The 18,030-nt window shown below is 35.5% G+C and overlaps 2 protein-coding genes across 2 annotated transcripts; both read left to right on the forward strand.

Annotated features, from left to right (window-relative positions):
* The first annotated feature begins 9,501 nt into the window (after positions 1-9,501).
* LOC128127097 (uncharacterized) lies at positions 9,502-16,069 on the forward strand. Its single transcript, XM_052765450.1, has 10 exons — positions 9,502-9,554; positions 10,711-10,855; positions 10,945-11,236; positions 11,325-11,374; positions 12,203-12,275; positions 12,349-12,991; positions 13,160-13,223; positions 13,329-13,569; positions 13,674-14,340; positions 14,566-16,069. The coding sequence occupies exons 1-10, from the start codon at positions 9,502-9,504 to the stop codon at positions 16,067-16,069; spliced, it is 3,732 nt and encodes a 1,243-aa protein (XP_052621410.1).
* A 21-nt stretch (positions 16,070-16,090) lies between these two features.
* Positions 16,091-16,927, forward strand: LOC128127099 (ATP-dependent DNA helicase PIF1-like). Its single transcript, XM_052765452.1, has 2 exons — positions 16,091-16,482; positions 16,603-16,927. Exons 1-2 carry the CDS (start codon positions 16,091-16,093, stop codon positions 16,925-16,927), a joined length of 717 nt encoding a protein of 238 aa, XP_052621412.1.
* The last annotated feature ends 1,103 nt before the right edge of the window (positions 16,928-18,030 follow it).

Below are 18,030 nucleotides of genomic sequence, written 5' to 3' on the forward strand. Positions count from 1 at the left end.
AGCAATTGTGCGAATGTATCTTATCCATTCGCTAAAGTTTGTCCCATCGAAAGTCACATTTTGACAAAGGCTCATCAATGTGAATGAACTAGCAGCAGCGTTGTTTGCATTCGACATCTACAAATAGAAAGGATAAAGATAGATTAGAATATGAATCCCTAATTATCACCCAATAAGAAAAATTAGGGCTAGGATCCAACAACAATATTTACATATTAGAAAAGGGATACCGTAATCTAACATGCAAACAATTTGAAGGTAAGTAAATGACGATTCACTAATTCTCCATCATGAAAACATAACTTTAAGTTCTAAATGTATTGAGAATTCCAAGGTTTGGATGAGATTCATTGAAACTTTTCAATGGCATGTTTAAATCTCGATATTCCCCTCTCGTTTGTCACTGGGATACCGAGGATCACAAAGTGGGTGTGAATTACCATGCAAATTTACATGGTGCCTTCATTGTAACGATCACCTATTCGATGTGCCGGTAAACCACACACGCTCCATCGAACTATGATAAACAATGAATCACCCTTTGCCACCTTTGCTTAGAACCAATTAGTGTGCCGGTAAACCACACATGCTCCACTAACTTCTTAGTAAGGGTGCAAAGTGTAATTTCATGGGATTGCATCAATTCACTTTTCCTAAAGTAACTAAGATTGGGAAAAAAAAACATGTAGTTACTTTGTATTTCATATTATAATTTTAATGAAGAGATGAGGTTGCCCTATCCTACCCGTTCGGCTAACGACCCTCCACCGATCTAGCAAGCGGTGGGTGTAAGTGTACACCCATTAAGTGTCATTTTATAGGTAGCAACCTTATACCCACCTTATAGACCGACTTCGTGAATGAGGCCTACTAACGGTAAGACTAGCATTTTTAATCATACATACATATATATATATATATATATATATATATATATATATATATATATATATATATATATATTAATCTTGTAATATTATATTAGTATAGGGTTGAATTTTAAACTTGTAAGATTCTAGGGTTTGAAATTTAAATTGTCTAAATTAAACTTTTAATCACAGAACATAAATTTCAAAACTTGAGAGCAAGTTTTAAATCTTTTCAAAACATAGAGGATCAAATAACAAATAATCTAAATTAACAATTAATCACATAATTATCCATATTTAATTTATTTAATGATTTCTTGCAAAACAATTTACCAATTTAATTAAAATAATTAATCAATTATCACATAAGGAAATAAATATTTTATTAATTGATAAATATCTTCAATTAGATCAAGAATATACTCATATATATCATAAAATCGGATTTATATTGATCTAATATGATTAAGGCAAGTATCTCAAAGATAAACAGCAAGAAATCCCGAAGTTTCCTCATTCTGATGCTTGGACTCGCCGAGTACCCCAATGGACTCGCCGAGTCGAGCCTACTCGCCGAGTCCATCAGACAGAAACATAAAATTCGAATTTAACAAGCATCAAACAAGCAAACAATGCATCAATTCAATAGAAACCAATCTAGGCTCTGATACCACTGATGGGTTTTAGCCATATGAACATTCCTATGTGCACATGCAACCCTAATGCTTGGATCTAGGTTTCTCTAATTAGACATGCATTCAATCCAAGACTTCTAATGGCTAATTGACTATAATAACATTATGAAATCAGAATTAGAAGTTTACCTTGAATCACTTGCTTGATCTTCTTGTTCTTGGAGCTTTAGAGTCACAATTGTCACTCCTCTAATGGCTTACAAACACCAACTAGCAAGAGGATGATTTAGGAGAGAGGAGAGGGGATCAAATCGGCCAGGGTTTCTTCTCTAAGCACAAGTGCTGATTTCCCTTGACCCTTGGGGTCTATTTATACTTGTAAGGCTCCTAGGGTTTCACCCTTAAACCTTAATTGGATAACTTAAGCCCTAAGCAATCCTAATCCCTTCCATGATAAGCCTTGGACGATTTTAAGGCCTATCCAAAGTCCTTAAAACCGGCCACCCTTTATCCATAAGGGATTTATAGCCCAAAGTATACTATCACACAATTGACAGTTTATGCCCCTTTATTCAATTAATCTCTTTAAGTCACCAAATTAATTCCCAATTAATTTTTGACTTATATTAATCAAATAATAATATTATTATTCCTTATATTATTCTCATAATATATTAATAATATTCCTTCTCTCATAATAAATCATCCTGTCAAGTTGCTATGGTGAAGGCAACCCAAAAGGATCATGCACAACCGGGTCAAATACTTGCCTAATATAGTTGTAGCCTTAGACACTATTCCAACAGTATATTCTTAAATCAATTAGACTTACCAACATTAAGGCAGCTGACCACATTTTGGCTACAAGTGATATTTCCCCATATCACTCTTCCCCACCAAGGCTCTTTCAACCTACCAAAGTCCAAGACCCACAGCCCAAACCCAAAAAGATTCAAATCCCTGGCCATCAAGAAAACATCCAAAAATTTTGTCATCAAGGGTGCAGGTGCTTCAAAGAAAACAAACATCAAAACCGCAAAGTCTGCTCCTCAGGTTCATCACTTTCCATCCAAGGCTCATGACCCTCCTATAAATGTCATCGATGACAGTTTAAATGAGCCTTCGGAGTCCGTTGATGTATTTAGGAGGAAAAAGTTAAAAATTACCCTGGTCAAGGCCAAAAGTGAACCGAGGCCAATGTTGGAGTCTCTCAAAAGACTTCTACAGCCGTTCGAGTCCCCAATGACTCACCTGCAGTTACCCAATCTAACCACTCTAATACAGTTAGTGTATCAGTTTCATCTCAACATCGAGAAAAAAACCAGTCTGGATTCCAAGTGGATCCAAATGTCGTTTATCGCCCTAAGGTCTCCATGGCTTCACGCCTGCACTTTCTCTCTACTGAGGAGCTGAACTCCATTCATATTCGTGTCACACAAATAGAACAAACACAAGTTGCACTACGGGGCCCTTTTTAGAGACCCTAGCCAGAACAGAGCCGATGCCAAACTTGGTTTTAGACCAAGGAGACCGATGAAGCTATGGAAATCATGTTCCGCCAACATTACACACAAGCGGTCTAGGCATGGTGAGCATAAACGTGCAAGGATCCATGAACCCGAGGGACACCCCGGTGATATAAGGATTTGACATATATGCATCTGATGACTCATGGTCTCATTACCGCCCAATAATAGAATTTGGCCTGAGGAAATTTAAAGCCTTCAAAACGGCTCTTCAGGCTAGGAAAGCTCAACAAGTGCAACAACAACAAAAGAAAGAAGGCTCCCTTCTGCAAGTGGCCAACTATTGGGCCACTATGATCAACAACGCGAAAATGGTGCATGATATCCTTTCAGTTCAACAATAGATGTAAGATATGGAAAACGCCGTACAAAAGGTTCAAGAGATGGAAAATGATGTTGGTCCTTCCATGCCTCCTCCAAAAAACGAAGTTCAAGACTCAAATGACGACGAAACTACCATAGAGACCAACTCTGCTCTAACCTTTGGCTTGGATGAAAACAACGTTGATGAAGTCCAACAGCCTCTCCCTTCAGATGACTTCATCATGTTTCTAGATGATGAAGAGACCAGTGGTTCACTACACTCCACTTCTAAGCCGAAACAGCGAAAGAAGAAGAAGTTAGTTGTATCTCGAAAGGAATTCCTCAACCTTCAATCCAAATTTGATCAGATATTGGCTGCAGTCACTTCCAAAACCCCGCTGAACACTGATGTCCCCATTCCACAATCTCTAATTGATCGAGTTGAAGTCTTGGAAACCAGAGAAACACTTACTGCAGAAATAACAATTCTTCATATAGAGATGGGAATTAGACAATAGGATAATCAGCTTACCAAGGATCACAAAGAATTTATCTCCAAGGCCATGGATCTCATAGAAGAGGTGAAAGAGCTCAAGACTGAACTTTAACAAACCCTGCAGACTTAAGAATGCAAATCTAAGAGGCTCGTTGACGAAACTCACACTGTTTATGAATCAGGGTTTTCAGCTCTACAAGAAACAATCAAAGGGTAAAGGCTCTCCTTATCTTCCAAAGCAAGTGTTGAAGAAATTCTCTGTAACATAAAAGAAATTTATCAAACACTTTCTGACCCAGAGATCCCTTCCAACAAAGGTGTGTGTTCCCAAATGGAAACTCGGTTCACCACAACCTTCTAGAAACTCGATGATTTGAAGAATTGGTTTGAGGAGCAGATGGATCCTGCTTCCTCAAAAGGGGGAAGTGATCAAGATAATGAAGATCCATCCTCCTCAGAGCTCTTCAAAGATCCAACTCCTCAGGGCTCTTCTCGGCAACTAACTCCTCAGGGTTCACCTCCACACCCAACTCCTCGGTCATCTCCTCGAAAACAAACTCCTCCCCACTTGCAGAATATGGAAGAAGAAATGTCATCATATCACACTGATGACTCCCCTGCAACAACTCAAAAGAAACAAGACTGGAGGGTTTCGAAATTCACAGACAAAATCTGGAGAGCACAAGGGTTTTATACAACCTTCGATGAAACCCTAATCAGCTCATGGTTAAACCCTACCCACAGACTCCTAGACTCTGACTACATTCCAATTCTTACGTATGCTGAACCGCCTTCTGATGGCTACTGGGATGTTCCAATTTCTCCAACCTCCAAATATTGCCAAATATTCCAATCCTTTAAACTCACCATACCCGAATACAGAAGGCTCCCCATGGAATTTGATCGTCTAAACCTTTTCCATGCTAAACATGGTGGAAAATTCCAAGACATCTGGTCCAACGACACACCAGAAGGGGTAAAATTTTACAAAGTTTGGAAATTCATGAAGAGTGAATTCTTTCAATACACTCTGATCCGAAGAGGATGTGAATATGTCAGATCTCAAGCAGACTTTATTTGCATGAATCAATTAAGAACTTAGCTGAGAGGTCACTTTGGGGGAAATTGTTGAAACAAGAAAATGACCCTCTTCAACTAAGATAGATTCGAAGACCTCTAAGCCTTGTGAACCGAAGAAGACTTACCTGGACACTACTTTTGTCATCTTGTGAACCCGAAGAGATGTAGAAGACCCGCAGATGAACTTAACATGAAGATTGTTATAAGTTACTTTTACTGACTTTACTTGTAATCGTAGTATTGTCCGGTGACCATTCAGGGTCACCGAAGTCAGTTGCTTTATGTTATTTTATTGTTTCATGTAACTTTTAGTTCTCTATAAATAGAGCTTCCTACTTCATGTATTCTCACCACTTTAGAGCTTATCAATATAAGATCTTTCATCTTAATATCTCAAGTCATCTTAACTGATACTTAAACCGAGTCCCTCTTCACTTATGTTGTTCATCATATGTTAACTTGTGTTTGCATGCAAACGTTGTTATGATTCAACTAAGTGTCTACTTGTTTAAATGCTTATCGATATAAACTTATTGCTATTTACTTTCCTTACATTTCCACAATCTAATTTATCTAACTTTTATTGTTCAGCTAACAAGATCCATTGAGATTAACTTATTATTCCGCAACTTATTATCTCGTCACTAATGTTTATCAAGTTTTTCTTTCAACACTTTTGGGGTAATTATTTTAAGTTTGAAACTTTTAGGAGTTTTCGCTTCCCCGACGTAGTGGTGGAGGATGAGCACGGTGCGGCCACATCATTAAATTGGACACACATTTTTGTTAACCACGACATGGTGACATATTGGCCACGATGCGGTAGCAGTTAGGGTTCAAAATCATAGACCCTGGGGTTTAAGCATTATTTAAAAGTTGTAATTTCTAAGTTTTCCTCAATTGGCAGTTCCTACCTTCTGAGAATGAAACCTTCCTAATCCCTAGCCTCCTTGGTTGGTTTTGAGTTTAATTCACTTGTTTTTGTGAAGCTTAGAGTAGAAGAAGCTTCCTCTTGGAGCAAGGAAGTAAAGGTGCAACTTAGATCCATAGTTTGCATCAAATTTTCGGCCCATTTGAGGTATAAAGCTCACACATTGATTATCATTTCATTAGATCTAGTTTTGGGTACCTTTATGAGCTTTTTATCTCAAAAAATCTATGTTCTTGGGATTCTAGTGATCTCCAGAACATTGAGTGCACTTTTAGCTTTTGGACTTGTTTGGTTGAATAAAAGGGTGTTGCATGTGCTAGCCTTAAGTCCATGTTATTGGCATAATCATCTTTAAACATAAGGTTTTGGATTTTGACTTATTGAGATGACCTACTGGATAAAGTTGGAAGCTTTATCCGTTAGGACCTTTAGAAGAATCAAATATGAGATTTTGAGCTCTAGAGCTTAAGGGTTAAATACATAACCCATTAAATTGTTCTGGACTCTGGCCACGGTGTGACAAGTTGTAGGCCGCAACACGGTGATGAGTTGTAACACCAATATTCTCTCATTTAGCCACTGCGACGTGACCATGGTGTTGGCTACGACCCGGTGACTCAACTGTTGACTTTTGACTAAGTTTAAATTTAGGTCAAACTTTAGGGTTTAGGTTATAAGCTGATATTTTACCTTTGAATACCTATTCTAGGTGGTTGTTGTGCTTGCATTCGCATGTTACGAGCTATATATGGATTCTGCTTTATCTGTGAGGTGGATTTTCTTACTATACTTTGTACTACATTATAGATCATATGTATGTTAGGATGTTGATATGTTGTAGTGGACTATAGGCAGCTGGATTTGCTAATAATTACATGTTGTAACACCCGGATCCAGAGGTATTTTATATTTTGCAAATTTGGGCATTTTAAGGTTTTCCACGACCTGGTGAGGAGGTGTCACGATGTGGCGAGTCAAGTTCAGGCTGCGTATTTAAGCCGCCACGACATGGCAGTACAGGCCACGACGTGGTGGTTGGCAAGTGAGAAACCTAATATTTTGGGTTTTAATAACTATTTAGAGCAATAATAAGGCTAGGGTTTGCTCACCCTTAACCTCCATTAGCCTCTTTGAGATATGGGAAACCCTAAATCCCTCCCTCTCTTATTTTGATCCTTTTTGGTGTTTTTTGAAGCCTTTGAGGGAAGAAAGAAGAAGAAGAGAGCTAAAATTCAGCAAGCTAGTCCTCATCCTTTGTGTTGGCTATCTCCTGGACCTTTGTAAGTGTCCAAGACTCGATTTTTATCATGTTAGGTTGATATATCTTATGTTTTGTCCCTAAATCTTCATCTTCATGTGAGTTAGAGTGTTAGGATCTCATAAAGTTTGCAACTCTATGAATCTATGGGACTTTTGACATAATTGTTGGGTTGGATCTAAATTCTTGTGGGGTTTTGATCCATGCATGATATTTCCATGCGAAAACCTTCATTTCTGGCTCGTTATGGCTTCAAGACATGTATTGGAAATGCATGTCTATAAAGCACCAACTTTTATGTTGGATTTGGTATTAAAATCTGTTATGGAGTAAATGAGTTATGGATTTTTTGAATTAGGTGCTTAATGGAGAAAGTAATGTCTTATATAGCTTATTTGAATTTTGGTTTGAGAATTTGACCTTTTGGGTGGTCTTAACGGGTAAATTGGAAACTTTATGCTTCTAGACTTTGTTTCAGACCAAATATGGAATTTGGAACCCTTAGGATCGAAGAAAGCAACTTAATCCATTAAGTTGTTGAAAACCCAGTGCTTACGGCGTGGCTTAGGTCGCCACATCATGGCGGCTAGGGAAAACACGTCTGTTTTGTCATTTGAGGGCCACAACGTGGCTAGTCAACTTTGACCATTGAATTTTGACCTTATTTGACTTTTGGTCAAACTCCTAGTTGAAAGAAGAGTTAAGGATTTATCTGGTATGACTGAATAGGTGGTGTGTAGCAACAGTATATTGTCAGTGATTGTTGTAGCAGTTGAGCATTTTCTGAGAGGTAAGTCTTCTCACTATACTTGTAGGTCAAAGGCACCAATGTCGGCCCACTAAGTTGTGTATGTAAGATGCTAGTTGTCTTTGTGACTCTTATATGTTTGTATGATTGGGTTGAAATAAACCTCAGGGTTGGGCCCATTATTGTATGATTATGTTGAAATAAACCCCAGGGCTGGGCCCATGACTATGTGATGGGTTGAAAAAGACCCAAAGGCTAGGCCCATGATTGTATTTTAAGCCGGAATATACCCCAGGGCTAGGCATAGTTATATGTTTGGTATGTGGTACTTTGGGTAACTCACTAATCTTTGTGCTTACAATTAATGTTTATGGTTTCAGGTACTTCTGGTACGAAAAGGAAGAGCCCGACATGATGGCACGACATCCCCTTCATGATTCCGCACTTTTAGCTATTTGTACTCTGATGTTTTGACATTGTGTATGGTGATTTACTTTGAGACATTTGATGTATGAAACTAATGGTTTTAAAACAAAACAAAAAAATATCATTATTTTTGGGTCATTACACATGTGGTTACCTATTTGATATTTGGTTGATTATTTATCTATATGTTGACATGTTGTAGATGGGTTGAGGGAGGTCCAGATGTGTGCTAAAGGCCAAGATAACCGGGCGGTCCAGTTAATATTATAGACCCAAAGGGAGTGGGTCAACTTAATGTTGTAGCCTTTGGAGGCGGACCAACCTTATGATGTAGACTACGATGTGCATGTATCGTATGTGTATTGTTGTGTGTGTTATTTTGGAAAAACCCACTGAATTTTAGTTACAATTGTGAATTTAAATGTTTCAAGTACTTCTGAGGATCGGGAAAAAGTGAAGGCATGAATGTACACACTATCCAATATTCTTCATGATTTTGAGATATGTTATATTATGATACTATGATTTTGATTATGTATTCTGAAACAGTTATGTTGATGGTGTTTGACTTTATGAAAATGGTTTTTGCATTTCCTTTTATAAATTGAAATATTTTACCATGATTTCTGGGTCCTTACGTTTTTATTCGATTTCTGTAACGAGCAAGCGACCATTTATGGATTCAATTGATAGATTCATTATGTTTAAGTCAATCTTGAATGGGTTGATTATGATTTTATCCATGATTTCTAAGGTTTTGATTTCATCAATAATTTTTTGTTTTTGATTCATCCGGGATTTATATGTTTGTTATGGGCGTGTTTTTTGGGTTTGTTTGAACATAGGTTACATGATTTCTAGGCTTGATTTTATGAGTATGATTTTTGGTTTTTATTTTTGTGTTTAATTTATAGATGACATGATGGTGGTGGACGATGACAATGACGGTTGGTGGTGCTTGATCTCTAACATTAAATGTGGTTGTGTCGATGGGAGAGTGAAGGGTATAAGGGCACCAAATATGGTTTCACCGACCACCATCTCTCCGTCACCATCGGATTTGATTCTAATGTTTTCTTGAGATTTGATGCATTAGCTTTGGTTTTCTTAGTTCATCATTTGTTTGGGTTGTAGAATGGATTTTTCTGGATTTATAGTCAGTTTTTCGATAGTGCCAGGTGGTGACTTGCGGTCACCGGTGGTGGTTTTCGGTGGTTAGCAAGTTTACAATGGTGATAGGTGATGGTTGGGAAAGACATGTGGTGGTGATGGTTGGACCTATGTATATTAATCATTATTTAATATATATATATATATATATATATATATATATATATATATATATATATATATATATATATATATATATATATATATATATATATAAAAGACAATATAGTCTTCTTATGTCTGCGGGATGCAATAAACACAACAAACTCGTATAATAAGAATGAAGTGCAAAAAAAATGACAATTTAAGTAATTTTAAGAATGGAGTGGAAAAAAATGACAATTTAAGTAATTTTCTTCATTTCATTATTTTCGTTTAGACTAAATTTTGATTTTTATGATAAATATTAGACAAACGATATAAATTAGCTAACATATGATAAACTCAAAAATGTATAATATAGCAATTCTCAATAAACAAATATACTACGACGATATAAAGTAGCTGACATACGATATAAAGGCTTTCATTGTTTCTATACATTGTTTTAGGACTTTGTTTTTTCTAATTAAATTTAAAAAAATAGTTTTTTCTTATATAATAAATATGTTTATAACTTTTTATAGTTTTGTTTGGTTTTTTTTCATATGTTTAAAAAAAATGTTTTAACAGAAAGGAGTGATTATTATTGGGTTTTAGATACAATTATACTTTTTTTTTATTTGACAAGTTATATTTCTATTAATAAATATTATTTGCCTTAAGATCTGAATTACTAAGTATTAAGTTGTAGGATATATAAAGCTATTTTACTTCAAACTTGATAAATTGGTTACAATATTATACTGTTCCAACCATAACTAATTTTTTTTATAAGTGGGTGTAGAAAGTTTTAAGTCCAAAGAAAACTATTAAAATTAGTTTTTACAATATAGATAATATCAAGAAGTTTTAACGGTGATATAATAAATACTAAGTGAATCATTTTAACACATAATCTAACAAAATATATGAATTTTAACAATATCTAAAATATGTTACAACAAGTAACCTGTGACCGAAGAGTAACAAGATCAAACTTATGTAATGTGATTTCAAATAACCACAATCATTATATGTTATTTTAAAATAGATCAAATAAATCTTATTCTTTGGATATTTCATACATATGTTATTATACTTTGGACATCTCAAATCGATATAGTTTTTAATATAAATAATGATATAAATCAATTCTACATCAATCCCATCTAACTTTTGTTTTGTAGAATCATGAATGGTCATATTTACGTTGATACATTTTCAATGCTACTAAACTACCATTTGTGGTATGTTTTGACACCCGTTCGTGTTGATTTCATTTGGAGGGACTCTAGAGCAAACAAACTCTTCATGATGCTCATTGATCAAAATGTATGTTTAAAAAACTATTTATATCTTATTTTCATTTTCATAATTAATCATAATTATTTTCCTTATAAAAATATTACATTTTCTATTAGAGAGAGAAATTGTTAGTAGTTGTTCCACAACAAATGATGCGCCTTATTTATGGAGGGAATCTATTGGGTGGTGTGTTTTCTTTAAACCATTTCCAAATCGAACCACCCTATGGTGAGTATCCGAGGTATCAAGAATACAGTTTATTACGTGACGATTTGATGATTAAGATCAGCAATAACACACGGTTTAATCGTTTGGCCGATGCTATCATATCATGGTTTCCGGTTTTCCCATTGGTTCCCTCGATAAAAAGTTTAGTAGAGGATCGGACAGAGAGAAAAATGATGATCGGTAAATTTAATTAATTATATATATTTTTTAGCATTCTAAAGTTTTTAAAACAATAACAATTTGTCTTTTTAATTATCGTTATTCTTAGATATTGTTGGAAAAATCATCAGAGGCAAGCAAACTATTCCCGTTACTTTGGTTTACTGACGTTAACTTCTTTCACTTTATATCTCCAAGATGAGTCGTAAGTGTTTATTATTATTATTGTTATTATTATTATTATTACACTAAAGCAAAATTAAGTGACTTTGGAAATATTTGATTATAAATAGGGGGAGTATAATAAAGATGAAACTACATATAACCTACCGAACACGCCATCAGATTGTGAGGACTGTTTATGCGATAAATAGAAAGTATATAATATTTGTTTCTCGGGTGAAATTGGTTCATTTGGATTCAAGTAAATTTTTTCTAGAAAATTATAATACTTGTAGTGATATTAAAATAACTAAATCAACACATTTTAATAGTTTTTATCTTATTTTCAGTGAACATTTTGATATCAACCAAACTAAGCAACGTAGAGTTCCAACCGCGGATGCCGGAAGCATTTAACATCATAAATATGCCTAGAAGAATTTTTAATTCCGTGTGAGACATTTGGTGGTGTTTTTTTGAAGTTTTGACAACTTTTACGAGTGCGTTGCTTTTATTGTTTATCTACATTAATGTTAGACATATTGTGGTGAATTTTTTCATGTGTGGTTTATTTTTCTTGTGTTGACTTATGAATTGATAAATAATAATTTTTTGATATCTATGAAAATTTTCTTTTAACTATGCGTAACTTTCTTCTATTGTGTTTTTTTATTACAAGTTTATAGTATATTTGGTTATTTATTAAGGGTTGTGTTGCTTTCTGAAACACACACATACATGACTACTAAATCACATGGTCTACATTACAAAATGTTACATTCTTGATGATATAATATGTACTTATTCTTAACATTTCCATTATAGTGTTCAATGAGGAACGTAGATAAAGGAAACGAAAACTGTGATGATTCCCAAAACCCGATAGATATAGAAAAAGGTATGTCGTTTATATGAGTATATATTTGCATTTATAATATATATGAGTATTTATCCAAATAATATAATTGTAGAAAATCGAAAAAGATACAATAGAAACTATTATGCACGAAAAAAGGAGAAAAACAAAATGAGAAGGATAGCTAACGGTGAAGGATGTAGTCAACCTACAACACTCACAAGTTGCACTACAATGGAGACAAACGAAACAAATATCAATGAAGATTCCTCTGTGAGTGTTATAAGTGCTGCTCAGAGGACAAGTACTTATAATAAAGAATATTATCAACGAAGAAAGGAACGAACTATGATGACAAAAAGAAGAGTATACGCCTTTCAGGAGGATCCGTATGATTTTGTTTACGAAAATATCCGTATGGAACATCGTATATTAAAGGCTCAAAACCCTTGTGTTTATTGTGGAGCAAAGCGAATACAATATGAATTCCCTACCTTTTGTTGCATGAGTGGGAAGACAAAACTAGCACACTCCCCTATTCCCACAGAATTGCACCAACTCTTCACAAGGCAAGAGCAGCTAGAAGAAAGCTTCAGGTACAATATAAGGGCGTACAACTCAAACTTTTCTTTCGCGTCACTGGGTGTAAAGGTGGATAAAGAATTGGCCAATATGAATTCTGGAGTTTACACTTTTTGTGCGCACGGAACACTCTATCATAATATCGATCAGTTAATTTCAAGGGATGGAAAATCAAGGTATTTATAGTTGTATTTTTATGACGGTGAAGCTGAAATATCACAGAGATCCTCCTGGAAGAATGTTGATAGAAGAATTATCCAAAAACTAACACGTATTCTAGCTTCGAATCCTTACGTTAGAACATTTAAACGGCTTTCTGATCTAGGACCGCTTGATAATTATAGAGTGACTTTGAATGCGTCGGTGGAGCTTGACCAAAGGGTGTACAATAAGCCGACCACATCTGAGGTGTGAATATTAACATTTATCTTTATTCATTTTAAAATTAAATGTGTCATATTTATTATTATACATATCATATTAATCACCATATTGAACTACACCTTTGCATAGGTTGCTGGTATTTGGGTTGAAGGAAATGACAACATCACTGCATATAAAAGAAGTATTATTGTCTACGGGAGGTCTAACTATAGTACTGAAATTCAACCTCACTTTGGTTGTTATGATCCTTTGTGCTATCCTTTATTCTTTCCCAATGGTGAGTCTGGATGGCATCCTAAAATACCAAGATATGGGGTGGCCATGGATGAAATTAATAGTGACAATGAAGACAATGATGAAGGTTCAGAAGGTACGCCTTTAACATTCTTTTACATATTTAAAACATGTAACAGGTATTGCCTTAAATATTTGGATATTAAATTTATATTTTTCACATAAATTATGATATCGCAGGATCTACTTCAAAAAAATGCAGAAATACTGTAAGTATGCGGGAGTACTATTGTTACAAGTTCCAGATACGGTCGAATGATAATGTGATTTTGATGGGAGGGAGATTGTTCCAACAGTTTGCAGTAGATACCTATATAAAGATTGAGACTACACGTTTGGTTTTTGTTGAAAAGAACCAAACCAAAATTAGAGCCGATTTATACCAGGGTGTTGTTGATTGCTTCATTGCCGGTGAGGCTCAACCAAGTAGGGTTGGACAGAGAGTTGTGTTACCTGCAAGTTTCATTGGAGGTCCACGTGACATGCGCCGAAGATTTCTGGATGCCATGGCTTTAGTTCAAGATGATGGGAGGCCTGATATATTCCTTACAATGACGTGCAACCCAAAATGGAAAGAAATCGATGATGAGTTATTGCCTGGACAGTCAGCTCAAGATCGACCGGACCTTGTTGCAAGAGTTTTTCATGCTAAGTTAGAGGATCTCAAGGTACAGTTATTGCAGAGACATATAATCGGTGTGGTGGGGTTATATGAGTATGTGATAGAGTTTCAAAAGCGTGGATTGCCACATGCACATTTCCTCTTAATAATGACCCCTAGATATAAGATGAATAATCCAGACGATTATGACAAACTTGTGTGTGCGGAAATTCCCGACCCAATAAGGTTTCCTGAAATGCATGATCTTGTCAAAAGTCACATGATGCACGGTCCCTGTGGTAGCTTACGATGAAAAAGTCCGTGTATGCAGGGTGTGCCAAAAGTATGTCGTTTCAGATATCCTAGGCAATTCAATGAAAAGACATCATAAGAAGAGGACTCATATCCATTATATCGAAGGAGAAATAATGGAATTGAGGTTACTGTAAGAAATACATCATTGGATAACAGATGGGTGGCTCCATACAACCCAAAGTTGTTAATGATGTTTAATTGTCATATCAACGTTGAGGTTTGTTCGAGTATAAAGTCTGTGAAGTACCTCTTCAAATATGTTTATAAGGGCCATGACAAACAAGTTATCCATATTGATAAAGACCAAGAAAATGTTGTTATTAATGAGATAAAAAAGTATCAAGACGCACGTTATGTGTCCCCTCCCGAGGCATTATGGCGAGTTTTTAGCTTTCCTCTTTCAAAAATCCACCCTTGTGTGATGGCCTTGCAAATACATCTCCCGAATCAACAGTTGGTTAGGTTCAAAGACGGTGACAGAATGGAAGACATTGTTGATAGGGAGAAAGAAAAAGATTCAATGTTGACGGCATTTTTCAAGAAGAATAAAGAAGATTCCAAAGCGAGAGAATATTTGTATAAGGATTTTCCAAAACATTTTACATGGAATCGGGGCAACCATTGTTGGAGGACCCGCGCACATAAATCAATGGTGGGTCGACTTGTTTATGCTAATCCAGCTGAAGGAGAGAGATACTACCTACGCCTTCTTTTATGTCATATCATCGGGCCTACCTGCTTTGAAGATTTATACACAGCCAATGGTGTATTACACCCTACATTTCGAAAAGCAGCTCTCGAAAGAGGTTTAATAGAGACGGATGATAATTTATCACAGTGTCTTGAAGAGGCTTCGTTATTTCAATTTCCCAGCGCACTTAGAAGGTTATTTGCGACGATGCTGATTTTTTGTGAACCAGGAAATGTTCGCAAGTTATGGGACGACCACTATGATTCTCTTTCTGAAGATTATAGGAAACAATATGGATGTGCCGAGCGAGTGCAAAATATGGTCCTCATCGACATTAGAGTCTTCCTAGAATCTATGAGTAAAAAGCTTAGTGATTATGACCTTCCAAATGTCAGTGCACACATCAATTTACAATCAAGAGGCTATCGTGAGGTGCAAGAAGAATACTCTATAAATGTGGAATATGAAGACTTACATGCGCGGGACTCTCTCAATCCAGACCAGAAGTTTGCATATGATGAGATAATGAGGCATGTGGATCAAAATATTCCGAGTGTCTTCTTCATAGATGGTCCCGGTGGAACTGGAAAGAAATTTTTGTACAAAGCTTTGTTGGCCAATATTCGTGCATGTGGTCTTATTGCACTTGCAACTGCCACGTCAGGTGTTGCGGCTAACAACATGCCAGGAGGGAGAACAGCTCATTCACGATTTGGAATTCCCCTCAATCTTGATAATAACTCGATGTGCAAGATCACTAAACAAAGTGGGAAGGCTCAGATACTTCGCGAGGCAAAGGTAATCATATGGGATGAAGCAGCAATGGCTAAGAGGCAGGCAGTAGAAGCAGTTGATCGGACAATGCAAGACATCACAGATGAGAAGCTCCATTTCGGTGGAAAGATAATGGTTATGGGAGGTGACTTTAGACAAGTGTTGCCGGTCGTGAGACGTGGCACTCGAGCATAAATTGTCGACTCTAGCTTACGAATGTCACCTCTATGGGCTTCAGTTAAAAGGCTTCGATTAAATATCAACATGAGAGCGGTAAATGACCCGTGGTTTTCTGATTTTTTATTACGAGTCGGTGATGGAAATGAGGAAACATTGGACGAGTCCTATATTCGTATACCTGATAACATGTCCATTCGATACACTGATAAAACTAAATCAGTGGACGCTCTGATTGATGCAATATTTCCTTCTTTGCAATCCAACGGCGCCGATTCAAAATTTATCATTTCGAGGGCGATATTGTCAACTAAAAATGAAAGTGTTGATGAGATTAATAATAAGTTGATCGAACGATTTTCTGGCGAGCAAAAAGTTTACTATAGTTTTGATGAAGCGGAAGATGACAAAAACAACTTATATCCGATGGAGTATTTGAACTCACTAAATTTTAGTGGTGTACCCCCTCATTATCTTCGGTTAAAAACTGGGTGCCCTGTAATACTATTGTGAAATATCGATCCTTCAAATGGGTTATGTAATGACACCAGATTGATATGTCGAGCTTTCCAACAAAATGTCATTGATGCAGAGATAGCTGTTGGCCAACATGCTGGAAAAAGAGTGTTTTTACCAAGAATTCATCTATGTCCGTCTGACGATGAGATGTTCCCATTCAAACTTAAGAGAAAGCAATTTCCAATTCAGCTTAGTTTCTCTATGACAATCAATAAAGCTCAAGGACAAACAATTCCAAATGTAGGTGTTTATCTACCAGAATCGGTTTTCTCACATGGCCAGCTTTATGTGGCGTTGTCCAGAGGAATATCACGTGTCAATACCAAGGTATTAGTAAAGCCGGAAAAAAACGTTTGATAATGATGGAATCTACACATCAAACGTTGTGTACAAAGAAGTGTTATGTGATTAACAAGGTACAATCAACAACTTATTATTATACAATTTCTTCAAATATTTATCTTAGATGCTTATTTGATGTTTAATGTAGGGCTAGCAGATGAAGCAACATGATTGCAGATTGGTGTAGCTTATATATTGGATATGTTATAAATATACAAAACTATATGGTTGCAGATTGTTGTTATTTATATATTGTAAAATCAAGTATGAACTATCAGATGAATTATTTGAGATGTAGACTCAACTTTTATCGTATTGTATGACTATACACCTAGCAAGCAACTATATGTTGAAATGAACTATTCGACACATAATAGTCTACCAAATGGCCGCAATGAATAACTCACGTCTAAAGGAAACTAATCATCACATTATAACTATCTTCCGAAAGAAACTTTTTGCCGCCCGGCGCTTAGCGCGAGTAAACGGCTAGTATATATATATATATATATATATATATATATATATATATATATATATATATATATATATATATATATATATAAAAGACAATATAATCTTCTTATGTCTGCGGGATGCAATAAACACAACAAACTCGTATAATAAGAATGAAGTGCAAAAAAAATGACAATTTAAGTAATTTTAAGAATGGAGTGGAAAAAAATGACAATTTAAGTAATTTTCTTCATTTCATTATTTTCGTTTAGGCCAAATTTTGATTTTTATGATAAATATTAGACAAACGATATAAATTAGCTAACATATGATAAACTCAAAAATGTATAATAAAGCAATTCTCAATAAACAAATATACTACGACGATATAAAGTAGCTGACATACGATAAACTAAAAAATGTATAAAATAGCAATTGTGAATAAACAATAAACAAATGATAAACTCATTTAAATTAATGTTCATGAAAAATAAAGTAAAATCGACTGTTCTACAATTATACCATTGTTATTTGAGAGTTATGTATCAAATTGGTTTTTAAATTGGAAATTATATTTGGATTCTGACTATTCTTCCCAAATCGAAGGGAATGTTTAGAAGGAAAGTGTATAATTTATGTTTAGAGCACGTGTCATACATCAC

Source organism: Lactuca sativa, chromosome 1, assembly GCF_002870075.4.
Source record: "Lactuca sativa cultivar Salinas chromosome 1, Lsat_Salinas_v11, whole genome shotgun sequence".
Taxonomy (NCBI): domain Eukaryota; kingdom Viridiplantae; phylum Streptophyta; class Magnoliopsida; order Asterales; family Asteraceae; genus Lactuca; species Lactuca sativa.